This window comes from Heliangelus exortis, chromosome Z (assembly GCF_036169615.1).
Source record: "Heliangelus exortis chromosome Z, bHelExo1.hap1, whole genome shotgun sequence".
Lineage (NCBI taxonomy): Eukaryota > Metazoa > Chordata > Aves > Apodiformes > Trochilidae > Heliangelus > Heliangelus exortis.
In genome coordinates, this window is record NC_092454.1 from 21169789 (window position 1) to 21196849 (window position 27061).

Genomic DNA, 27061 nt, shown 5'->3' on the forward strand with positions numbered 1-27061 from the left:
CTACATTTGTCAGACAATAAAAACTCTCGCCCCCTGTTACAAAATTCCACAAAAAGCCCCTTTCAGTCCAAGCTTCCATGGTCTACACAGCAAGCATGGAGCACCCAGGTAGCTTCCAGCACTCAGAGCCACACTGCTAGTTCTGCACAGCTGCCATAACCCCACTGCGTGGCACGAGCAAAATTTACCCAGAAAAAGACAGATTTCCAAAGGCTGCATGAGACTCTGCTCCCTCTTCCCCTGAAGAAGTTCCACTGCACACTACACAGGACCCCTGGGAATGCTTTGCATCTTGATATTCTGGCTGGCCTTAAGGGCATGTGCAGGAGATGGCATGTGCAGGCCTTTCTGAAACAGTGGAATCTACACTGTTCCTCAGCATCCACCTGCTTTAAACCTGTGGATATTTGGAAAACACTAGACAGCCATCAAGGAGATGGGACCTTAGGCCATGGAGAGGGTTACACTTACTTGTGGAGTTATCATAGAAGTTAGTTACATCATCTTCGGTGCTGTTGCCGCCAAACAGTGCTTTGTAATTGTTATCCTCATACCAGTTGAGGGATTTAATTTTGAGTCCTCCACCTTCAGGGTGGCCACACACAATGCGTGACACAGCCTGGTAGATCTGCGTAGAGGAGTTTGAGGCATTCACGTTGGTGAGGAACATCACCTCCTGCCTCATGTCACTCCAGCTCTTCATGCTCAGCAACTGGACAGGGAGGTGGGAAAAGAAAGTAGAAGCAGGAATAGGAACAGGGTTAAAGAAAGATTTTTCATCCCTCCTTCAAGTCCTACATGTGTTTTTGAACAGGTGGAAATCCCTTTGAACACCATATCAACAGTGAAGACCAGGGAAAGCACACTTCCCTCTGCCACAGTGGGAGAATGTAGAGGGAAGTCCCTCCTCTGCACACACAAGGAAACTGCCTTTGCCAAACTCTAACTTTTCTCCTCCAGTGCTGTGGGTTTTTTCTGCCCTCCCATATGGATACAGCTTTTCCTCACAGCTGCACAAAATAACATTCCAGTGGAACCCCCTCTCACCAGGTGGGATGCATGAAGTCAGAAGAGGGAGTAAGGCAAAACACTAACTTTGAGTTTAGCTCATGGGATGAGCTGCAGGTCTCAACAGTCTTACCTGGCACGATGCCACCACAGTCATCAGGCCTCCAGTGATTTACATCAGAGAAGCCAATTTGACCTCCTAGATCTATATCGCTTGTCCCTGCCCCAGCACTTCCATGACCTGTTATCAACAGCATTCCCAGAAAACCCTTGCAAACAAGCTCAGCTGCAGCATGAGCTGTACACACTGACAGCCACAGCAAGAAGCCTTGCCCTGGCCAGCTTTCCTGACACCAGGCTCATGGTGACATTGCATAACCGTCCAGGATGATTGGTACCTCCAGATTCTTTTGTCTGGCTTAAATATCTACCTGCAACATGTCATGAACAAAAGCACCACACATTCAGCCTGAGACACTCACTGCATTAATGCTGCTGTATTCACAGTCATGGCCAAGCTCACTACAATGGAAAAAAAAATGCATCTCCATGAAGTTTCACACTACACTAAAGCACTGCTCGCAGACTCCCTTTGTGAAGATAAAAGAGGATCAGCAGAGATGTGTTCATACAGACTCAGTAACCTCTGTGATGGTGACAATAAATGGATGTTAGGAAAATGTAAGGCAAGGACTAGAGTATAGGATATTTTTTCCAAGTAACCTTCATCTTCCATTAATTTTCAGCTCAGGGAATTTCTGCTTCCTAACCCTCAATTGATTTTCTCCATAGTAAGCACCAAGAATTTTCAGCATTCACACTGAACACCACTGGAAATAACCTTCTCTCCCTTCCTCTTAAATTAGCAATGATTAGCTCCCTTTGGTGTCATGTTTTTTGTGAAGGAAGAAACAATGAACATACAAAGTGAATATTTTTTTACTCAGCCACTCAACTCTGTAGACTTCTGTCATACTCTCCTCTCTTTTCCAAGCTGACAAGTCCCTGACTATCCCTCCTTGTTCACTGTGTAAAAGTAATTCCAAATCTGAATGTCCTAATTGCCCTTCTCTGAAATCTTCCCAGTTCTCCTACCCCTTTTTGAAGTGGCAAGGCCTATAACTGTATTCCATATTGAACAGTAGGGTAATCCAGAGTTTTTATAGTGTCCAACTAACATTTAACAGGCAGTTCTCTATCCATTTCTAAATCTTTTCTAACATTTGATACATTATCTTTACCCCTACTGAAATATCAGGTGACATTAACTTGGACGTTCTTGCTGTGCTTCCCTGAACAGCATAATAAACTAATAAGGGCAAGCAGAGCTGCCGAGACACCTTTTTGTAACTGCTTATCAGCTGCATCTCAGAAACCACTCTAGATGCTGTGGCCTGACTGCTCTCTTTTTTAGAGACAATACCAGAGTCAAAGACCATCTGTCAGTTTTGCTCACCTTTGTTTAAATAAAATGCATATAATCGAAGTCTCGGACAGCTGGCAAAGCCAGCCAGCAACAACACAGAAAGCGATGGTGTGCTCAAACAATTCAATCCAAATCCACTCAAGGAAAGCATGCCAGAGTCTGGCCTTACACTGAGACAAACCTGATTGACCCATTGTGTTCATCTGTGGTGCTATGCATGCTTTGGATGTGCCAACATCTGGGCAAAAATTCTTGATGCTACGCAACAGCTACTATGTGTTACACACAGAAGAAGTCTGTATTTTTAGCTGCTCAAAAACACAATACATGTTGATATGTTAGAAGATGGCTGTGAGAACAGTAAAAGCATAAGGATTTGGTACATGTGTCCAGAGTGACCACTTCAAGTGTATTTTCATTTTCTTGCTACTGCCTTTGTCTGCACGCTAGTGCCACTCAATCTGCCTGCAGAGGTTCGGAGTGACAGGGCATTAGCATCATGGGACATGAATGAAAAAAACGTCACACAACAGCATTTGTTGGTTACATATGCTCATGTGGATTTTTGGATCTGTTGACTCCTCAATCAAAAGGCCAAGCCCTTTTTTTCACCTGTCACTTTTCAGATGTCAGTTCAATTCAGAGGCACCCCTTGGGTATTTTTGGTACCTTAGGAAAACTAGGAAATTTTAGGACAAGAGGAAAGGGGGTAAAGCTCCACCAGGGTAGATTCAGGTTAGATATTAGGTAAGACTTCTTCACAGAAAGACTGGTGAGGCATTGGAACAGGCTGCCAGGGATGTGAGGGGGACACCATCCATGGGGGTGTTCAAATGATGGGTAGATGAAGAGCTACAGTGTTTTAGTGGTTAGGGGTTGCTAGGTGGACAGCTGGACTCAATGATCTTAGAGGTCTTTTCCAACCTTGATGATTCTATGAATTTTTCCTCAACAGGAAGTAAACTGCTAAAGTACTATGAACTCCCTAAATTGAGAAAATGGTCTCTCATTAGCACATTTCTACATATAATTTTAAAGCAGTTTGAGCAAGCATCTGTGTTTCAACTTTGGCTCCAACAACCTGACAACTGACATGCAGAGCTGCTACGGTCACACCATTGGAAGCAAGTATCTCGCATGTAAGGTGACTGAGCTATTTCTTCTAGACATCAGACCCGTCTCTTTAAGTGTTTAATAGTTGCACTTGCTCTCAGTGTTTAATCTGCCCTCCCACGTTTATTTAAAGACTCCAGTGACACAGATACAATCAGTTCCCATGCTCAGAGACAAATACCTTGTTCAGACCATTTCTAAATTAAAATTGGTCGATAGAAAGGCTCCTAGATGTGGCACAAACAACAGTTCTCTCCACCCCCTCAAGCTGCTGCCCTTCGAAACAAGGGGCCAATTCCCTCCTTTTCACACAGAAATTAGCCTGCCAGACAATAAGAAGTAACTTTCGGTCAAACCATCTGGAGCAGCTCAGCTGTCGGCAGAGGAAAACGCTGCCTTTGTTTGCACATCAATAGGGTAGAATAAAAGGTAGTCCTACCCAAAGCAGCTGCCAGGCAAAAGAGACATTACCCTGCAACATTTTCGGCCACATCAGCAAACTGAGTTATCACATGGTTTCAATTATTTTTATCCCAGAACAGAAAAAAAAGGCGAGCTTCAGTGACGTAACGGGAAACAGCTGTAATCAAACTCTGAAGGGCAGCTTCCCTGTTACCAGCAAGAGCTCTGCCAGCGTCTTAACTGAAGCTGATCCTGGAACCGTCTGAATTTCACTGGGAAGAGGACCTGGCGGCGGGCTTTGGTAGCGGGTCGGGCTGGCTGCCAGGCCACGACATCGGGAAGGCGAAGGAAGGACGGCGGGCAGGGCGCTGGCTGTCGGCAGCCGCTCCTCGGTGGGAGGGGAGGACGGGCTAACCTAAAGTGACCCGCTCTGCTGCAGCCTGCCCGAGGTTACTGCCGTTCACCGCTCCGAGCTCTCTCGCCCTGATGCAAAGACTGAAGACGAGCAAAGGGGGGAGGAGAATGAGGTGATGTCAGCATTATTTAGTTGAGATGGTTGTGATCTCCGCTTCGAGGGGAGAATGTTTTTGCCTAGTAGCAGTACTTCAAAGTCAGAGCCAGCCAAAACGCAACTAAGATAAGTTTCTGGTTTAAAAAAAAACAACAAACAAAACAACAAACAACACTCCAGTTTTTGACTTCTGACTCATGCTAGGCATGCAGGGCTTTTCATCTGTCCTTTCACCTGCAAAAACAATTACTTGCAGTCTCTATATAATGTCACTTTGCCTCTGTATATCGTTATTTATGTTTTCCCATAGCTTTTCCCAGCCAGTGGTGAGATAGTACTGCAATGAATGCCCCACAAAGGCCGGAAAACAACCTCTGCCCCAAAAAACTACTCGAGTAGTGAACAGTAAGAGTGCACAGTAGCCTGCAGCTACTAATTTAGGTAAAAACGGCCACATCTTTTCCACATGCCACACCCTCACCACACCCAGACATATATAACCCTGACAACAGTTGGCGAGTGGAAAATCTGGAAAAGGAACAAGTTCACATGAATTTTGCAAGACATTGCTATGCAGCAGATGTACTGTAAGCCTGACAGTAGCGTCACTGCTTGAGAAGGCAAACCCCATAGAAAACTTGAGGACCCAATCTTTATTCATTATAGATTAATTCCTACAGTGTTAGTAACTTGAAGTGCCAAGGGGTTGCAAAGTACATGCTGGTTCTACTGACACAGGGAGAAAGGCTGTAGGATGTGGGGAAGTTTAAAAACAAGCCAGGGATTTGAGTTGCACCAAGGATATAAGTGTTTTATTACTCAATTGCAGGCTAAAACAGCAACCATGGTGTGTTTTTCCTGGCACAAAGGTGCACTACTTACCTCTTTAACAAGTTTCCCAAGGCTCCCTCTCAAAGCTTCCATGGTTTCTGACAGATCACGCAAAGAGGAGTTGAAAGACATATGCCTCTGCAGGAAGAGAGCAAAGGAAACTAGACGTCACTGCAGGGCATAAACAAAGAAATTAAAATCCTGTAAACATTCTAGCGATGAAGAGTTGTGAGGACTGTTTACATGGCAAAATGCTCACTGAGGAAGACAGAACTGGCTTCTTGTGCCAATTCTTCCTGTGCCACCTTGGACTGTACCCTGTGCCTTCCTGTACCCTGGACTTCAGCCCCCCACAATGTAATGAGTACATCCCTTTCCTTCCTCACAGAGCAGGTATGCAGATGTTACAATTAAAAATGTCCAAATAAAATGCTAAATGCAGGAACACACACTTAAACTGCAAAGGATGGCTTGCACTTCAGGTCAAAAACCAAGCACAGCATGTGGACAGACCTGAAGTCCTACAAGCTAGTTCTAAGAAGGGGATGCAAGGTCTACACAAAAGAGGAAATGACAACTTGGTAGACACAAACTTTTCAGAAGGACTTTACAGATACTAGCTGAGATACAGAGAAATCTTGCTGCATCATCTTCATTGCTCTAGTCCTTCCATCAGACCTTGATATTATACTGTAATGTAAACCAAGGGTATATTTTAAAATAACCAGCTTCCAAGAAACAGGAGACTTTTACCATCATCACAAGAGACATGCTTCCAGAAGTAGAAGAAACTGCTTCCAGGAAACTATTTGTTCTAGTTTCCAGTTGTTCTACATGTAATTCCTTGTTTCCAGTTGTTCTACAGGTAATTGGTAGGTCCAGGTTTTGGTTTGTGGGTTGTTTTTTTTTTCCTTTCTGTTCACATACCTGGATTATCTTGCATGGGAAACATTTGGGCACAATCCTAAAAATTAAGCTTTCCTAATGTTTCACATTAACAGCCTAACATTGCAGCATTTGAAGGCAAGCAAAATTGCAGCATTGTGACACACAGAGAAACAATCAATGTCCTTGTTATTAGCACACATCTTTGGGGCTTAAGGTTTGTATTTTCATATCTGTCCTGGGGTAATGTCTGGAAGCTAAGTCTGAAGGCTTTCACATGTTCTAGTTGATTTGCTGGAGAGTGATGAAACCTGGGCAGTGCCAGATGGTGGAAATGGTCACTGTTCCACTGATCTGCCAGTGAATTTATGACCAAACTTTTCTGAGAGCACAGTTAGCATCTGCTCCACAGCCACCTGCAAATTCAGGAGGGTGTCTATAATCGATATGGATGTCTACTAGATATAGTCCTTAAGGTTTGGATAAATTAAAACATATCATTAGAACAAAAAAACCCAACAAACTCCCCACAGGTTACGACCTTGAAGACACATTTAAAGAAATACAGTCAGCAAATATCAAAGCTCCATAGCTGTACCACCATTGCAGCAACAAGATGAGGAAGAAAGTGTCCTGTGTTCACGCGTAACAGTAGATGTGCTTGTTCATCTTCATATACAACCATGACAATCATCAAACTATACCAATTTGTGATGTTTGCTGTATTTGGACGGACAAATATTCAGGGACAGAGTAGATAAGGAAGATTTTTCTCATGATACTAATCGGTTTGGAACAGTAAGAAGTCAGAAGCAAAGGATTAGTGAAATCCTTCATGCTGACACACTGCTGTTAAGAGCCAGACAAAATTTAGTGCTACAAACTAAAGTAAGTAAGTCAGTTCTACCTTAATATACCCTTTAGTGGCACTGAACTAGCTACTGCCACTCGGAAAGGAAAATCTTAGAATTACAGTGGTAAGACAGATCACCATCAATATATATATTCTATTCTATTCTATTCTATTCTATTCTATTCTATTCTATTCTATTCTATTCTATTCTATTCTATTCTATTCTATTCTATTCTATTCTATTCTATTCTATTCATTATGTATTATTTTTTATATTGTATTGTATTATATTATACATATATCATATATATATATTTTATATAAGCAGTATATATAAAATCATCATGCAATGCCATTTCTTAAGTACCACAGGCAATTTTGCATCTTCCATCTCTGAAGGAACACAAGGACAGAAAAAGGCCAAGAAGTATGACTCAGGATAAGAAAGGCATCTGAAGGAAGAACAATGAACCACAGTTCTTCCAGTAGGGTCTTGTGACAAAGAGAAGTCACATGACAGAGGTCTGTAGAATTACAAGTGGGATAAGAATGGGAACAAAGGATCATGGCTCATTGTGCCTCATCATACAGGACTAGAGGGTTTCCAGTTAAAACACTGGTCTAAAGCAAGCCAAAGGAGACACTGCATGCACAACTAATTGAAAATAGTGGTGGATACTATGTAATGCTGGAGGTACCAGAAGGTTTAATAAAGTCTTAGAAGAACTCATTACATTAAAAAAAATCCAAAAGCTTAACACCAATATCTCAGAAGTAGCTGAAAAAGTCTTGAGTTGCAAGCTACTGAAGAACAGGACATTACAGGGAGGAATTGTTACTACATACTTGCCACATGCCTACTGTCTTTCACGTGCCACATGCTTTCTTTGTGGGCCACTGCTGAACCAGCATCCAGGGATCACTGAGCTGAACTGGACTTCAGTCTGACGCAGTATGCAAGTATACCTGCAAGGCTCAAGGAGCTTGCAAACCTTATGCTGAAATGTGCTGAGAACACACCTATACTTTCACATCCTACCACCCTTATATTTCCACTGTCACAAATTCACAACACTGTGAATTTATTTTTCACCCAAACTTGCAATGGTGCCATTGCTACAGAGGGAGTTTTGCTTTATTTACCACCACTCTTTGCATTCTAAAGCTCACTCACAACTGAAAAAAGCCTCTCACAACTGAAATATGCAGAGACAAAGACAAAAATCAGTCACAAGTGGTCAGTCTTCCTTGTACAGATGAGCATGTTATGAATTTCCCTGGAAAACAGCACTTTGCAGTGGCTCATTAAGCAGTTCCTTACATTCAGAAGAGCTCTCTAGATTCCGGGTAGCTCCAATAAGACTGGTCCCCCTGTAACAATGTTTTTAATAGGTGTCTGCACTACATCTTGGGGCTGGGCAGGTAATGACTCATTTTCCAATTAAATGCAGCAAAAACATCACCTGTCCATTCTAGGCACACCATGAAAAGCCCAAGTTCCAACAGGTTTTGAACTGAACTGCCCTTTTCAGTTACTGTGTTAGTGTCTTCAGTTAGACTACTCTTTTGGGGCAGTCAACATCACAATACTCTTGAGGTACAGATTACACAGACTGCATCTAATCTACAGATTACTGTGCCTGCTACAACACTTGAAATAGAAGCAAATACTTGAGATGAAAAGTTGACAGCACAGTCAAGACATGACTTGAAAAAGTCCATTTATCAGCTTCTGCTAGAAGGGACGGACAACTGTTTCTTTAACATTTAGGAGAATGCATGCATTTGAAGTGCTGGCAGGTCATAACAAAATCCAGGCACTGTCTGCATCATATAGCTGTTTCTGCTTAATGAGAAATCTAGAATGGTTTGCTTTGGAAGCAACCTTAAGGATCATCTTGTTCCAACTCTCCTGCATGGGCAGGAACACCTCCCACTAGACCAGGTTGCTCCAAGCCCCATCCAACCTGGCCTTGAACCCTTTCAGGGAGGGGATATGCACAGCTTCTCTGGGCAGTCTTACAGTGTGTCTCATGGTGAACAACTTATACCTAATTTCTAACCTAAGTTTACACTCTGCCATGCTTGCTTTGAAATAGTTACAACAACTGTATACTGATCTTAGCAGAAAATTTACACCAAACTTTGCAAAAAAATCATGTGCTTTAAACTTCTGCTTTTGTTTCCTGTGAGTGCAAGTCCCAAAGTACAGCTGCTTAAAAGCATGATATCATTGTGCTTGACTGAAAAACTCTGAAAAGAGCAAGGAAAGCCACAGTTTCAGTTGCAGCTGAAACTGCATTTACATTAAGAGACCTTTTCTAAAGCCATTTTTCAACTATATTTATTATTCAATACCTAGTTCAGAATACCTAGACAGAATACCACCCCATATTACAAAGACAGAAGAAACAATCAGATTTTCATGTGCTCACCCACACTTCTCCCAGAACCATTACAGTACACAAGCCACAACAGATTTATGGCAAGGAAATTTGTGTGCATGCAGTTAGAGGTACTGTTTTGTTGTTGTCAAATCAGCTTCTCCAGCCACACAGTCTCATTAACTACATCCAGTGCAAGGGAAACCTTAAGAAGAGGTGTGTCCACACAGGGCTTCATGAGATGTCCTATGCCCTGCAGGACTTAGTGTTGGCCACAAGACTTCAGAGAATTAATACTAAGACATGGGTCCTGAAAAAGGGAATTTTATTTTCTGAAACACTTTTTGCCTCTACTAGAGAAAATATTCAGTCATCACTGATCCTCTGCCTTCATGCTCTGTGATAACACCCGCTTATTTTGTTGGGTTTCAATATAAACAGTTGAGCCGCAACACGTTCTTGCATAACAAAGAATAGGGACGGAAGCCCACTTCAACCTCCCCACCTTGCGTCTTTGTGCTTGGCTCTGTTTTCATATCCAACAGAGCAGACTAAACTTAAGTAATACAAAGTATCAGTGGCAGAATTACAAACTCTAATGTAAGATTTTCATTAAGGCCTTTATTTGCCTTAACTGGACACTTTGGGCAACACTTAAGCTGTTTTGGATAGAACATATGAGTCTATTAAGAGGTTCCCTAACAGTGCTGTGACATTTGGATGTCATGAGTTCACCATGTATGCACTTGAGTTTCCTTTTTAAACTGTGCCTGGTCCATAATTTTCTAAGAATTGCTGTTCTATTTTGAGTTACTTGGCTGCAAATGCACCTGCACTTTAAGCTGGCAGAAGCAGGTGTTAACATAGAGGTCTCAGCTCACACACACACACACACACACCCTGGCCCAAGTTCCCAGTCTTGCATCCATCCCTTCATGTTTCAGAAAAAATGTTCATGTACACATACAATCAGGTCAGTCCCTTTTAATCTGGATCATTTCCATGAAGCAATCTGCTGCATGATCTTGTAGATGGAACAGGAACACACAGGAGCAGGAATAAGCAGGTGGATGCTGGCCTGAGTCTTCTGCATTAAGATAATTCAAGATGTTACAGCCACTCTATGGTTGTGGCACCTGAGAGGCAAACCTTCCTGTTTTACTGTTCAAAACATTGATAATAACCATTTATGCATACAACTGCAGGTCCTTTTCACCGAAATTGTATTGACTTAATTCTTCTTGAAATGATGCCTCACTCTGAATCACAGAATGCTGCAAACAGTGGAGTCCAGGTCATATTACATGAGCCAAAAACCTCCGAATTCTTGTTGTACCTGCGTTTGATCTGGCCCTTACCTTTACTTACCGAAATGCCATGCTGTGCAGTACATCAAGGGAAAAAAAAACCAAAACACTTCTGGTAAAATTGTTGGCATTGGTTTGCAGGCTTTGTAGTGTTAAGTTTTCAATGCATGGTAGCTTCAGCATGCATTTCCAAAATTTGACCCACAGTGCCTTAAATGATAAGCTTTTAGTCAAAAGCCTCCTTTGTTCACAAAGTTCCTTCTTTGTTCAAAGATGCTACTGCAGGTCAAGGCACTGTTTTGCCTTTAAAAACAGTTTCAAATGTTTTTGTCCTAACCTTAGAGTTAATTTATTCATTTTTTTCCTGGCCACATTGAAGCTAGGAGGTTTTGTTGATTTTTTTTTTTTTTTTAATTTAATTCACTGATGCATTACGGCCACTAAGTACAGCATAGCCTGTGACATTTACCTCAGGGAAGCCATGGACCTTCACAAGATGGAATACAGTACACAGCACGCTTAGAACTTCTTTGAACTCAATGTTTTTTTCCTCTGCAGCCAAGATCATGAGCCAGCTCCTCAGAACTCCCCCAAAAATGCACATAATGGCTTTATCTACTTTGCTGTTGCCAAGTGGCATGGATGGTTCAACAACTGCTTTCTTTCACCAAACAATGTAGATTTAACAACACTGGTACACTCAGAAGAAGCTGCTTTTGTCAGCTAAATTGTGGAGAATGCCATGAATGAGAAAAGCAAGACTCCAGAGGGCCCAGAAGACCAAGGCTGAGATGTAGTATCGCTGGGCATTTTCATCCCCTTCAGTCACCAGAATTTTAGCATTTGAGTGATTTGAAGTAAATGTATGCATATAGATCTAACTGAACAAAAGACACTGCTTATAGCCATTCCTTTTTCAAACAACTCATCTTTGTTATGGGGACAATTTTAGTGCTGTTACCCCATCTCTTAAAACAATTATCTTGCTCTTCTAGCAGGAAAGAAAAAATGCAGATGGAGGACACAAGAAAACAGAAGATGAGCTGTGGAGGGCAGTAACTGACCACTATGTACTGCACAGAGGAATAATATGATTCTATACTTGACAATGACCCTCTTTGACTAGGGATAAAGCCAAGCAAGCGGTACATGACTTTCTGTCCTGAAAGGCTCATCAAATGTGGAAACTGACATAGATGAAGTGTTTATTTCTTCAACAGCAGATCATAGTGTTTGTTTTAGTGGGTTACAGAGTAGGCTCTGTAGTCCCTTCTCTCTAGTGGTACTTCCAGCACTCAGGTCTGTCTAGCTTCTGTATTTTACTAGATACAGTGGATGGGTAACAAAGTAGCACTGGGGCTTTTTAGATAAACAGCTAAGTCACCCCCTAAATAATGTATTTTCCTGAAGTTCAATGAACTTACGGTCCCAAACCCATTCACCTGGTCAGTCTTTGAAATCAGGCTTTAAAGATTTAATTCCTCTTTGTATGAATTAAAACTGCTTAAAGATGGTTTGTTACTGGCTAGAAAATTCTGCACTCAGTGGCCCTATGGTAAGGGACAGAGGGTGATGGTTTTATCACTCAGCACTGGCCAGTTTAACATCTGGGCTCATTCCAGTGAAGACAACATCTGACCAAAACACAGGGCCAACTAAGAGCCTGTTTACTACTACAAAGCATAAATATTTTCCTCTCGACAAACTGAGACATGGACCACACATATTTATGCTCAAGCAAGTAACACACTGCAACAGAAGAGTAAGAATGACAGGAAGAAGCAACAGGGATACAGACCCTGTTCATGATACAGGGATACAGACCATTTTTCCTCTTCCTTACTTCAATGAAGAGTTGATTATGGAAGTTCAGGGATGAGTTCCTAGATTGAAAGGCCTGGAAAACTGTCACAGTGTCAATGATAGCCTCTCACAGTGAGACCAATGGACTTACCTGAAGTGGCTTCAAAGGATTCAGGTTAGCATGGAACACTTTTTCAGTTGCTTGGAGTTGTTCCTTTGGCAATGTGCAAATGGAAGCTTCAAAGTCAATGGTCACAGTCTGATTTTGGATTATGAGAAATTTAGACAGTGTAGAGCTATTGCAGAGATCATGCAGTCGCATTCGGTGACCAGACAGAATTACCTGGAAAAATGGGGAAAGCAAATAAGACTCCCTTCCTGTTAAGATTCTTAGCACAAAGTTGATTATCATCAAGACAAAACGAACGGTTCATAACATTTCCAGATAGAGGTAATAGGGCATTTTTCTCTAGAAGTTGCATGGCCTTGACCCATGTGTAACTCAGTTCCACAAAAATAAAGTTTCCCCCTGCACAGGGGGGAAAACTCCTGGGCGAGGCAGGACACTCCCCACTTCCCCATATGCGTGCACAGAGCAGCAGTGATCCTGTCCTCCACAAAAACCGTTTTCTCCAGCCAAGGGTACATGCATTGCCCAATCTTCAGCCTTCTGGGAAGTGAGCTACCGAGACAAAACAAGGCTTATGACCAGACACAAGTCTGGCAAATGTATGTGAATGGCAAGAGACTTATGCCCCTAACTCCTTAGGTATAGCTCCCAGATATATTTTCTGTGCTGCTCTGGATTAGGATCACATTCTCCCTTAGCTCTGAAGTATCTAGCTGCTGAGAGAAACATTCTGCAGTGGTTTTTGGCAGATAAGTTATCTGTGGAAAAATTTATCTTACCAGCTGCAACAAACAGGAGATAAGATCCTAGTCTTCTTTTACAGGCATATTTTACTTAAAGTTATGGATTACTTGTCAATAAAAAATTTCCTAAACCACAAGAAACCATCTTATTTATGAAAGAAATGCATAAAATCCCTTTGAATTACCTCCAATCCCTTTTAGTCCTTGTGGCCTAGTTTCTTTTAGTAAGTTCAGAAGAGGATTTAGGTTTGCTGAACAACAAACCTGTACATGTCAAACAACTGCACACTTCATAAATGTAACAAACACAAGGAAATTCCTGAGTCTTCTACTGGAAAGAGTTCTTTGTTTGCTTTAGGGCTAGACAGAGGGAACAATTATATTGTAAATGAACAGTGAGCAAGAGTTTACAGTTCATTTTTAATTTCTACTCTTTTGTAATATCCAAAATGCATTGCCCAATCCCCCAGCAACAACCAAAGAGGACTGATCTTCATCCCAGAAGAGTTAAGAGTTCCTGAGTCATGCTGGTAAGCCTGAAAATTCTCATCTTTCAAAACCAAAAGGACATTAACAATCCAAGGGGAAAAGAAGCACTATACTCAGAAAACAAGCAAATGGAACTGATACAGGAGGGAATAGATTTATAATGCAACACTTGTGCAAACCTTTAACTTTAGTCTGCATCCAATGCCAAAATAGGCTGTTTCTATTTGTTACTCAGCTGAATAGAAGGGATAGTTTTCTCACCAAAAATGTCACATCTCACCTTTTGAAAAAGTTTAGGTGTTTTGGGTTTTTTGCCTTCAGAGTTACTACCACTGTAGCCACACTGAAAAGAGAATATTCCTGGAATAACACTTAGGAGACCTGGGATCAGTCTAAAGCAGCTTTCCTGGCTTGACACAGAAAAACAAGTGTCTCCCAGTATCTCAGTGCTTACCAAGTGAGGGTGAACAATCCCTGATTTTAAGCTCTTTTGGAGAAAAGCTGCTCTTTCCAAATACAAGAAGATGCACAGCATATGACTCTAGAACAAAAGCCCTGCCTGCTTCCTTCAGTTAAAACACAAAGTTGCACAAAGCCAGTTCTCTGCAACCATTTCAGGTAATCTGAAGCTACGGAGCCTTCAACAGACAAATATATTTGGATAGGTTATGTCTCCTAAGGACTCTCAAAATGCCAGGCTTATGTCTGAAAGAAGTCACAGGTGATTGTTTTGTGCTCACAGGTCACATCATCCTCTCCTGGGACTGTCCTTGCTCCACAAAATGGGGAGAGTTGTCCTAGGCTGTATACACCCTGGCCATTACCATTTATTCCTCACTGTCATTCAGTGGGTCATGCTGTGGCTCCAGTACAGAACCTGTCTACTCATGAGGATTTTTCACAGAGATAGGACCCAGTCCTGCTGTCAAAGCTGTAATATAGCTGTGTGGACACATGGGAGCATCCAAGACTTGATCAGATAGCTTCCTGGCCACTGCTGATCTAGACTCCTTCCAAAACCCACACCCTGCCTGGAGTATGACTGTCACTGTTGGAGGTACACAAGGTTGAACCTCCTATCCCCAAGAAGCAATGATCCTATCAAGACATGGTTTTGGCCATTTGTATGTATCTGCACTGGTTTCAGTATGCTGGATACATGACCCTGTTTGGCATGGTGGAGTATTGTCACTCAGTAACACCACTGATGAACAGTCTCATCTCCTTGATGACCTCAGTTAACTACAGCAACTTTTGAGTTTACTGGAAAACAACAGGACACTTAAACTGCAGGAGAAGGGTGTATTTGCTGTGAAAGGTTTGCATACTCTGAATAAGTCTTCCATATGGCTTTGTACAGTCAGAGACCAAACAACTATTGCCTATTATTATTGTAGTCACTATGTGGCTCAGCAGTGAGGTCAGATCTCCACCTCACATTTCCAGCAAAATCAAAAGGGTGTGTCTTGCAAGTCATATGAAGTTGTCCTGTAGGAAGAGAGAGGCTCTGTGTCTCATTTATTATCTGTATCAGAAAAGGCCACTGCCATCCTCTGCAGCTTACTGCCTTGTTGCTTAGATTAACTCTTCCTGACCTGCCAGAGAAAAAACTGATCTTAAATATCTTAAATATCACTCCCATGTCTTGGAAAAATAAGCACAAGACTTCCACAAAGAACAAAGCTTGAGGCATTTAAGACAGAACTAGCCAAGTGATTACACCTTCACCACCATTCAGATATGTTATGCAGAGAAAAACTAAGCTTTTCATCTCCTTTCACTGGCTCTGTGATATACAATGGATATAATATGGTAGTCACACAAAATAAAGTCTGAGACAGCTTCTTCACCTCTTTGAAAATCTTTCTGCCTTTCCTTCAGCCTAGGTAGAATGACTATGTCATTGTTTCTAAAGCCTTCTGGTTATCCCTGCAGACCTACCCATACCACAGTTCTGTTTTACTCTAATATGAATTTCAGGCAAATAAGTTTCAAGCAAAACAAAACTTACAGTCTAAAATGGTTAAGAATGTATTTTTTCCACCTTAGTTTCTTTAGTAGAACATATCCTTTGCTTGTAGGATTAATTATCAGACCACAGTGAAACCAATGGCTTGATAGAATGCACCAATAAATGGCACAAGTGTGCAAAGGGGGACAGCGTGTTAACTATATGAAAAACAAAGCCTGAAAGGACTATTAATCAGCTCCAAAGAAATTATCTAAAGTTGGGAAGCAGAATGGGTTTCCTCCTCATTTTCCATATCATTTTTTGTACTGTCTTAAGAGAATCACAGGTCTTCCTTTCAAGTCTGAAGCAACCAGTTCTGACTTCATCAGAAATTATGCAGAAGGTGGGCTGATTCATCCAGAAAAAACATGTTCTGAGCTTGACAATGGGCAGACAGGTATCCCAGGACAGAGGCTCCAGCGCACAGTCACCAAGGCCAATGTTTCTGAAGACAGCCACAGGAGCACTCAGGAGTTTCATTTGAGTTCTTGTACTCATAAGGTACACATTTACTGGTCTTGAAGAGGTGGCTGCTGGCTGGAAAGCATGCCTCCAGGGCAGAGTAACACAGAGAAACTCTCTTCAAGACCATGCTGAGTGGTCAGGAAAACCCACTCTATTTACATTTCTAAAAAAACTAATACGGTTTGAACAGCACCAGGAACTTAATGTTTTACTTTGGTTTAAAAACAAACAAACAAACAAACAAAAAACAAAAAAAAAGGAAAAAAATTGAAAGAAATTCAGTTTAGCGTACAGGGTAATAAGCTATTCTCTTATGTAGATCAAAACATTTGCATGCGGGTCTCAGAGTCAGTGTTTACAATGAAGCAAGACTTGAAGGGAAAGGGAAGTGAGAAACACCAATTACATTTTCCTCTATGTGTGTAAAACAGCAAGCACAGAGGGGTCCTGCACAGTGCGTCTTGACAGTATGGTTAAACAAACAACAGACAAGCATTATGTTCATGGTTGAAAGTGCTCTTTACCTGCTGGAGGTTGACCTCTGCATCCAGTAGCTCCTCCACTGCAGATGATGGCATAGACACATTATGGTGGAGGAAATCTGAAAAGGTCTCATTGTCAATCAGGAAATCCCTAAGTTTAAAGTCTGGAAAGTGACAAAAAAGCAACATTCTGGTCAGCACAGAGCCAAATGAAAGCTCTGAACAGTTAAAGCAAAGCTAACAAATGAGGGAGAGGGAACTGCACAAAGGGAAAAGAGCTGCTCGCAAAGAGCTCTGAAATTTATCAGTTTTCAGAGCTGTCAATCCATAATTACTTGATCTCAAAAAAAGGACGAACGTTTAAAGACATCTCCCTTTAACACCATTACTTCAGCTCAATTTGCACATCCATACACAGATGGAGGAACACAGACAAAAGGCTTCTCCCATGCTCTGAAGTGAAACGAACTCCAGCATTAGCCTCACACAAAGATGAGGCTTCAGTTAATCCCCATGTTGTTACTCAGTGATGGGACTGAGCTGGTACATAGACCACTAAGGAATTTACTAGCCTCAATTTAATTATGTAGATGTAGTCTACCATAAACTATTTCAAAGCCTGACATAGGCAGACAAACAGTACAATACAGACTCCTATGCAGATTCAGGAAGCAATCTTAACCATTCAGGAGATTTTCTGCAAATATTATTCAGTTTTCTTTCCCAAAAGCTGTACCTTCTGAAGCCATTGGTGTTTGTGCTTTTGGCTTTAAAACAAATCTGTATCACAGCACTGATCTGGGAATTAAAATGCTCGTACACTACTGAAGTTCAGAAACCTGGAGGTTCAACAAATGGCTCTCATAACATCTTTTGGCGTTCTTTCCTTTTCAAAATGAGAGACCAACTCTATCTTTACGGTGTTTAAATAAGCAGTGATAAGGAAAGCAGTTCTGTCAGGAAGAACTGAGAGTAGGTCTCAGTGGGATTTACCAGGGTGAAAGAGTTCCAGAATAAGTCAAGCCAGCCAACTAGGTATCATGTGGCTTTTTCAACTGTGGGAAGAGAGGATGTTACACCCCACAGCAAACTGCGGAAAACAACGAGCTCTAAAGGGAATGTAATGCAAGAGGAGCCTCAAGAGTTTGCACCTTCCTCCTCCTACAGGGAACAGCTGCAACAGAAGTTTTTGGGGTTTTTTTCCATCCCTCAACCCCCGTCTTCTGTGCTTTGTCGCTTAGCGCCGCGAGTACTACCCTTAAAAAACCCCCAGCCCTCAAGAAAAAGCCTCCAGGGCAGCCAGGGTGCCCACAGCAATGACGGGGAGGCTGCTGCTCCCGCTTCCCAGGCTCGGCGCTGCCAAGGCAAAGGGAACAGGGGAAGGGGGTGGGGAGGCAGGGCGGCCAAGCGCTCTGCTCTTACAGCACGGGACATGCGGGGGGTTACTGACGGTCATTGCTCTCTTCTCTACATATCCAGTTACCAATTCCCTGTCACTTTTTTGTTCCGAGGGAAAAAAAGTAATCACGACCCGCGGCCGAGGCGACGCGGAGGTTACTCCGGGACGAAAGTTTCTCCTTCACCCCCCACTCCCACAGCAGGAGCCCTCCTCCGTCTGCTGGGCTTGATGGCACTGTGCAAACGCCCCGCTGCACCCCCTCTCCCTGCCGGGGGAAAGGCGAGGAAGAGTCAAGATCCTGCAGTAACTTAAAAACGTCCTTTTGTTCCCAGCAGAAGCTAAAGCTTTTGTTCCCCGCTTCACAGCAACTGCAGGAAAAATTCGCCCCACTGTGATTCCTTGGCTACTTCCTTAGCACGCTGAACTCCCTAAACACTTCTGCAGCTTGTTTATTTTTCGGTGAGATCATCAACCGTCCAGAAACTCAGATGGACAAAGGGGTGGCTGGCTGAAGAAGGCACAATGGCATGCAGAGATCAGATGTTTGCAAGCTTTTTCATTTATCGATCCTCATTTCAAATATTTTACAAGATCCCCTCAAAGGGCCATACATCTTTTTAAAATGTAATCAAGGCAATAATTCCCCAGCCTTTGCTCTGTTTCCTTGCTACTGTTTCCCTTTTGCGTTTGTCTAGGCTTTTTCACTTGTGGGTTTGGTTTGAGGGTTTTTTAGCCACGTGGAAGCAGGATTTTCGTGGCTGGGGACACATTCCACGGGTAACTTAACTGCTGGAAAGCAACCTGAACCATTCTAGGATTCCTGCTGGTCTGTTCATTGTCATGATGGGGAGTAACAAGGAACCTGACACCATCCATAGATGTAATTACCCGGCTCAGTGTTAAGATGGCATTTCCCCCCTGCCTTTTTGCCATGCCAAACATCTTCAGACTTGTTCAGCACTAGAATTCACTAAAAATGGAAGCTGTCTTCCTAAGGCAACTCCTATAAACATCAAAAGGCGCTCTTGTTATCATTTGAAGTAAAATACGAAGGGAACAGAACGTAAAGTTACCAACCTGTGATGTTACCAAAATTGCTTGTGGGACAATGCTTGGCTTCCAGCCCACTGGGCACAGACCCATGATCACTACTTAAAATCCTTACCTGCCCAAGACCACACATGGTCTTTGCAAGACCAAGGGACCAAATCCAAATGACATGGTCCCACTGCAGGACTCTTAAGCAGAAAGCCAGCCTTTCTTCTCATGTGTTTTCTCTTATGCCCCTGGTCCTACTTCTACCACTTGTCATTCAGTGTCTCATGCAATCCCCTTCCCCCATGGAGGCCTGCGTGAGTTGCAAACCACAAAACAAGTACCAAACACTCCAATCAGTCTAAATTACTGTCCTGAATGCTTAAAAAAAGATGAGACCTTATTAAAGGTTTCCTCTTAAAGACAGCCATTCTTCTCCAGGACTGCTTATCCAGGAGGGCCTAAGGCAATACAAAAGCATTAGCTAAATGCTTTTCCAAAAATAGAAAACAAAAGAAACAAAGTCTTTTGCAGGCTAATACCAAGCTTACTAATAATCATAGAATCATAGAATAGGCTGGGTTGGAAGGGACCTCAGAGATCATCGAGTCCAACCCTTGATTAACTACCGCTGCAGTCACTAGACTATGGCACTGAGTGCCACATCCAGTCTCTTTTTAAATGTCTCCAGGGACGAAGAGTCCACTACCTCCCTGGGCAGCCCGTTCCAATGTCTCATCACCCTTTCCGTGAAAAAATTCTTTCTAATATCCAATCTGAACTTCCCCCGGCACAATTTAAGACCATGCCCTCGTCTTACTGAGAGCTGCCTGGGAAAAGAGACCAACCCCCACCTGGCTCCAACCTCCTTTCAGGTAGTTGTAGAGAGCAACAAGGTCTCCCCTGAGCCTCCTCTTCTCCAGGCTGAACAGCCCCAGCTCCCTCAGCCTCTCCTCATAGGATCTGTGCTCGAGTCCCTTCACCAGCCTAGGTGCCCTCCTTTGGACCTGCTCCAGGACCTCGATATCCTTCCTAAACTGGGGGGCCCAGAACTGAACACAGTACTCGAGGTGTGGCCTCACCAGGGCTGAGTACAGGGGCAGAATCACCTCCTTGGACCTGCTGGTGACGCTGTTCCTGATACAGGCCAGGATGCCATTGGCCTTCTTGGCTACCTGGGCACACTGCTGGCTCATGTTCAGCTTCCTGTCAATCCAGACTCCCAGGTCCCTTTCTCCCTGGCTGCTCTCAGCCACTCTGTGCCCAGCCTGGAGCTCCCCATGGGGTTGTTGTGGCCGAAGTGCAGGAACCGGCACTTGGCCTTGTTGAACCTCATCCCATTGGAATCAGCCCAGCTCTCCAGTCTGTCCAGGTCCCTCTGCAGAGCCCTCCTGCCTTCCAGCTGATCGACACTCCCCCCCAGCTTGGTGTCATCTGCAAATTTGCTGATGATGGACTCAATCCCCTCATCTAAATCATCAATGAAGATATTAAACAGAATTGGGCCCAACACTGATCCCTGGGGGACACCACTAGTGACCGGCCGCCAACTGGATGCGGCACCGTTCAGCACCACCCTCTGGGCCCGGCCCTCCAGCCCGTTCCTAACCCAGCACAGGGTGCTCCTGTCCAAGCTGTGGGCTGACAGCTTTTTCAGGAGAATGCTGTGGGAGACGGTGTCAAAGGCCTTGCTGAAGTCCAGGTAGACCACATCCACAGCCCTCCCCTCATCCACCAGGCAGGTCACCTGATCATAAAAGGAGATCAGGTTGGTCAGACAGGACCTGCCCTTCCTAAACCCGTGCTGGCTGGGTCTGATCCCCTGTCCATCCTGCAGGTGCTGCGTGATTATACTGAGGATGATCTGTTCCATAACCCTGCCAGGCACTGAGGTCAGGCTGATGGGCCTGTAGTTTCCTGGGTCTTCCTTCCGGCCCTTCTTGTGGATTGGTGTGACATTTGCCAACTTCCAGTCATCTGGGATGTCCCCAGTGAGCCAGGACTTCTGGTAGATGATAGAGAGAGGCTTGGCGAGCTCTTCTGCCAGCTCTCTCATCACCGTTGGATGGAGTTCATCTGGTCCCATAGATTTGTGGGGATCCAAGCAGCCCAGTAGGTCACTGACGGTTTCCTTCTGGATTACAGGGGGGGTGTTTAGATTCTTGTCTCCTATAGGCTCCAGAAGCCAGCTGTCCTCAGGATAACCCATTTTACTATTAAAAACTGAGGCAAAGAAGGTGTTAAATACCTCAGCCTTTTCTTCATCTTTGACAATTACATTCCCGCTCATGTCCAGTAAAGAATGAATGTTTTCCTTGCCCCTCCTTTTGCCACTGATGTATCTGTAGAAGGACTTATTATCCTTCACAGAGGTGGCGAGATTTAGTTCAAGTTTTGCCTTTGTCTCTCTAATTTTTTTCCTACACAGCTTAACTGTATTCCTGAATTCCTCTTGAGTAGATAACCATAATCGGTAGGCCAAATGCAAACATTTAGAGTGGAAGAACACATTTCACAATCGAAGGCCAAGTACTGCAATGTTTTTCTGACACAAAAGCTCAGACATACTATCAAGTTAATCAGAAAACATGAGGCAAAGTATGTCAACTCAAATGTGATTAACTCACACATCTTCTCTGACACTTGAGACTGACCAAGAACATAGGTAGAGTCAGAGAGCAATATAGCTGCAGCATTCAGACAGTATGTCAGACAGAAGACCCTCCATGTACTTTGGATGACATGAACATGCAGCTTCTCCTCCCCTCTCCCCTTCACCTTCAACAGAAGACCAGGGGACCCACAATCCTGAAGGCTCACCACCACAGGGTACAGGCCTCCTGCTCAAAACCTCAGGGTCACAGCAGCCAAGACAATACCCAGGCACAAATGTGAAGATGAAGCCAGACTGAACCATAACTCTTAAAGACAGTCAGATCTGTCTTGAACCATCTCTGATTCAGTGGTGGGATGCACATCTGCAGAAGAAATACTGGGATAGCTTGTCCTCGCAGTAGACTATACTTTCGGTTGTGACCTCAAGGGAGGAACAGAACAACAGAGAGCATACACAGGGGCTTTGCTTATCAACCATACAAATTAGCCCTCAATGCCAGCAGGGCAAATAGGGCTGAAAGGCTTTTGTTCTGCTTAGTTCCAGCTTGGGCACTGTATGGAAACAAAGCAGGCAATAGTCCCCATCCACATGAAAAAATCAGGAGACTACTCCGCACACAGGACAGGAAGAAAGGTCACATAAGGAAGCCTCCAGCAGGACCAAGAGCTCCTGGAGCTGTTGGTCTTGTGCCTTAACTACAAAACTACACTTCTCTCTCAAGTCACAAGTCGGGATTAGATAATTGCACAGGGCAGCATTTCATGGATACTGACTTCAATGAAGGGCACAGCTGTCCTTCATTTCCACACAGTTCAAATCAGTGCTGGCAGCTGAATTCTAGGCAAGGAAACTTTAATGAGTTTCAGATTGCATAGTATCTACCACAGGACTGAAACACTGCTTTACATTTTGTTAAGATATATGGTTTCTTGATATCTCAACCTTTTCCAGCACTTTCATACCTGAACCCAGAGCTAGGCTGGTCATTCCTTGCTTGAGACTCAACTTCTTGTGACAACAGGGAAAAAAGCCTTAAACCTACTCAAGATGATAAAGACATCTAGATGAATTAGCAAGGAAAAAAAAAAAAAAAAAAAAAAAAAAAGGAACCTCCACTTTTGCTACATATCAGTTACATGAAACAGCAGAACAAAAATATTAATAATGAAAAACAGCAAGTCACTGCTTTATGGGGTGTCTGCTCCATGCAAATCAGAACTGAATCACTGATTGCAAGGTGAAGAAGGCATTCATGTTCCATACATTCTCCCCAGCCAGAAGTTTTTAGCATTCTTATCCTCGTGCCACATCTCCAGTTACTTTAACAAGCTCAAATGTTGGCTCAATGCAGGAAAAAAAGAGAATACACAGCCAGTAACCTAATTAGAACTTGCTGATCTTACTACAAGTATGGTTGTGACAGGTCTCATAGTAAGCAATGTCAATTTCCAGCAATATTGGGAAGATCTACAGACAAATGGGAAAAAAAGTTTGTAGTGATAGGTTGCCTACAGAACAAGACTGTTCTTTCCTCTTAAACTTTTCTCCCTTTCTTTCTTGCTTCACTTGGAAGCACAGATGGTTCAAACCTTCCTCATGAGCCGAGTATCATCCAGAGGAAACAGCACTCTCTGCAGTGGTTATGGACTGGTGATGTTCACAATCCTGATGGATATGGGTCAGGCAAAGCATGAAGTCAGGACCATGAATTTTAGGAAAGCAAACTTTCAGCCCTTGAAGGAGTTACTCACTAGGGTCCCCTGGGAAATTGCTGTCAGGTATAACAGGGCATCAGCAGTTCTGGCAGATCTTTAAGGACACTTTCCACACAGTGCAAGAGTTCTTGAATGTCAGGTATAAGAACTGAGGCAAAGAAGGCAAGGGACAATCATAGCTTAGTCAAAAACTGCTGGTCAAACTAAAGGGCAAGTAGGAACTGCACAGGCACTGGAAGCAGGGACAGGTATCTTGGAAATAACAAAGGGATGCTGCCCAATTGTATAGGAATGAGGTCAGGAAGGCCAGTGAGTGGCTGGACATGAATTTGGCAAAAGACATATAGAAGAAGCAGCATTTCTAATATATGTCAGACAGAAAAGAAAGGTCACACACACCTGGCAACAACATACAGGAGAAGGTTGAGGTACTCAGCTCTTCATCTCAGCCTTCACTGGCAACCTCTCTCCACATATCCCTCAAGTGGACAGACTGCAAGACTGCAAGATGGAGACTGGAGAAGGAAAGTACCTCCCAATATAAGAGATCATCACATTTGTGACCACCTAAGGAACCTGAGCATATAGAAGTCTGTGGGACCTGGAAAGATGCAGAGTCCTTTTGGAACTGGCTGATGTAGATGCCAAACCATTCTCCATTATATTTGAAAAGTCATGATAGTCATGTGAACGTCCTAGAGATTGGAAAAAGAGTAAGATTGCATCTTTTAAAGGGGCAAAAAGGACCCTGGGAAATACTGACCTGTCAGCCTTCCTCTGCCTGTGAAGATCATGGAAATAATCCTTCCAGAAGCTTTGCTAAGGCACATGGAGGACAGAGAGGCAATTCAAGAGAGTCAACATAGCTTCACCGAGGGCTAGTCCTGCCTGGCCAACCTAGTTGCATTCTGCAATGGAGTGACCACATCAGTGGACAAGGGAAGAGCTATAGATGTCATCTATCTGTACTTCTGTATGGCCTTTGATACAGTCCACCACAATATCCTTCTCTAAGTTGGAGATATACAGATATACAGTTGGAGATATACAGACATTACCCTGTCTGGTGGATGAAGAATTGTTTGGATGGTCATATCTAGAGTGTAATAATTGCTCCATGTCCAGCTTGAGATCAGTGAAAAGTGGCATTCCTCAGGGTTCCATAATGGGACCAGTGCTGTTTATTATCTTCATCAGTCTTGATCGGGAGATGTAGATCCTCAGCAAGTTTGCAGACCACATCAAGCTGAGTGGTGCAATTGACAAGATGCCATCCAGAGAGGCCTGAACAAGCTCAAGAAGTGGGCCCAAGTAAATGTCATGAGGTTCAGCAAGGTCAAGTGCAAGGTCCAACACATAGGTTGTGGTAACTCCCAGTATCAATACTGGCAGCACATGAAGGGCTTAAGAGCAGCCCCAAGGACAAGGACTTGGGGATCCTGGTGCATGAAAAGCTGGACATGGGTCAACAATGTATGCTCATAGTCCAGAAAGTCAAATGTATCCTGGGCTGCGTCCAAAGAAGCATGGCCAGCAGGGTCAAGGGAGGCAATTCTGCCCCTCTACTCTGCTCTCATGAGACCCCACCTGGAATACTGTGTCCAGATCTGGAGTCCTCAGTAGAGTGAAGACTTGGGACCTGTATGAGCAAGTCCAGAGAAGGGCCTCAAAAATTTACAAAGAGATGGTAGATGCCCCATTCCTGGAAACATTCATGATCAGGTTGGACAGACCCTAGGCAACCCAAGCTAGTTGAAGATGTCCCTGCTTATTGTAAGGCGGCTGGACTACATGACCTGTAAAGGTCTCTTCCAGCTATTCTATGATTCTATACTGAAGACTGTTACAGTGTTGTACCCCCCTAAGCCAGTGACCCAGATCTACGGTGTTAACAGCAAACATTTCAGATGGCCCGGGGCTGGGCTTGGCAAGCTGGCAATTTTTCATCTGCCCTCACTATGTTCCTAACTTTAGTCAACACATCCAGAAAATGTGGTAATTTTTTTTTTAAAGGAATTACTATGTTTTCATTTCCCTTTTCCTGAAAGGCAGTCTTCCCCCTTTGTGGCTGGAATAGCAGTCAGAGCTGCTTGTATCCCTGCTGATACTGGCAGGAGCTAAAACTGTCCTCTGAACAAGTTCAATAGCCTCATCCTGATTTGCTGATAAGAGAACAAGCAGTTCAGCAGTCCAGTTGTGCAGGATTGGCTAAGTGGGAAAACACAAGCCTAACTTGCTCCCAATGTGCTGTTCATTCCACAGCTGTAGCTTGACCCATTTTTGTGTTAGGTTACAGCTCTGTGTCTGTCAGATGTGTAATAGTGCTGCCTCTGTGGACATTAGATAATACCCAAGTGAGCACCCACTTAACCAGAGCCCCTGTGAAATGGTGATGTGGGTTGCAAGGAGACAGTCTGTGCCTGCCATTGATCTCCAGCATCTCGGATTTCTTGGGAGAAAGGGAAATGTTGTGTGACAGACCCACATCTTCTCTCTCATCTTGGGCCTGCAGACATTGGAACCATCTCCATTCCTTTAACAAGTCCCCACTTTTGCTAAGAAGAGCTTTAAAAATGGCAGCCAGCACTCTCACAAGCAGGGCTGACACCATGGAGACACACACAGGAGACAAATCCTAAGTTATCCTTTACTTTATTTGCATAGGGACATGGCTTAGTGACAGATCTGGCAGTGTGTTAGGTTAACAGCTGGACTCCATTATCTTCAAGGTCTTCTCCAACTAAAATTATTCTACAATGCCATGTCAGCTTTGGGGCTGCAGAATACATTTAACCCAGCTAAGATGTCATCTTCAGAGATACTACCTCCAACCTACATGGAGAGTCAGCAGCAAACGTAAGACTCCTACTTCTCTTTGTGTAGTACTTAAATCTAATATGCCATAAAACACCCTTCTCCCTGCTGCATGACAGGCATGCCAACAGAAGAACTCCACATCAGAAAGAAAAAAAGAAAACAAGACACACAAGTGACCAACAACCTTTCCAGCAAACACAGCCCACAGAACTTCTGCCTATGAAGGGGTGAGCCCAGCCACATCCCTGGGCCCTGTTGTAACACCACAGGAGAGACACGCTTGCCTCTTCACCTGCTGCAAGCCAGATTCTCTTAGCAAGAGACAACTATATAACACAGCTTGCTAGTGAAAAATTAGAAGATATATATTTGGGCTTCTAAAAGTGGAAAAAAAAAATTAAGCAGGCTCAAAGGAAGCATCCTAAGTATCTTCAATGTATTGGTTTAAGCAGCAAATCCTGAGCACAGCTTCAAATTGCCAAATATGCCAGTTATAACTGGTTGAAAGTTCTGCTAATTTACAGAATAAGGACAAGGACTTGTCAGTCAGAGAGATGACAAAGCTCAGATCTGACCAGATATAATACTTCAGTATTACAAGAAAGGGATTTTCAAGAATTGTATTTAGGACTGGT

General features: G+C 43.4%; 1 protein-coding gene across 6 annotated transcripts in view; it reads right to left on the minus strand.

The window, feature by feature from the left end:
• The window catches only part of ABCA1 (ATP binding cassette subfamily A member 1), a 97632-nt gene that overhangs the window by 33093 nt on the left and 37478 nt on the right, over window positions 1-27061 (minus strand). For all 6 annotated transcript variants that reach the window (XR_011723325.1, XM_071731152.1, XM_071731148.1 and 3 more), the window contains 4 exons: window positions 16886-17007; window positions 12675-12866; window positions 5343-5429; window positions 472-712 (listed from right to left, as the gene is read on the minus strand). Coding sequence is in view for 5 of the 6 variants with exons in the window: in XM_071731152.1 (XP_071587253.1) it covers window positions 472-712; window positions 5343-5429; window positions 12675-12866; window positions 16886-17007 (642 nt within the window). In the remaining variant the exon portion in view is untranslated. The remainder of the gene's footprint in view (window positions 1-471; window positions 713-5342; window positions 5430-12674; window positions 12867-16885; window positions 17008-27061) is intronic.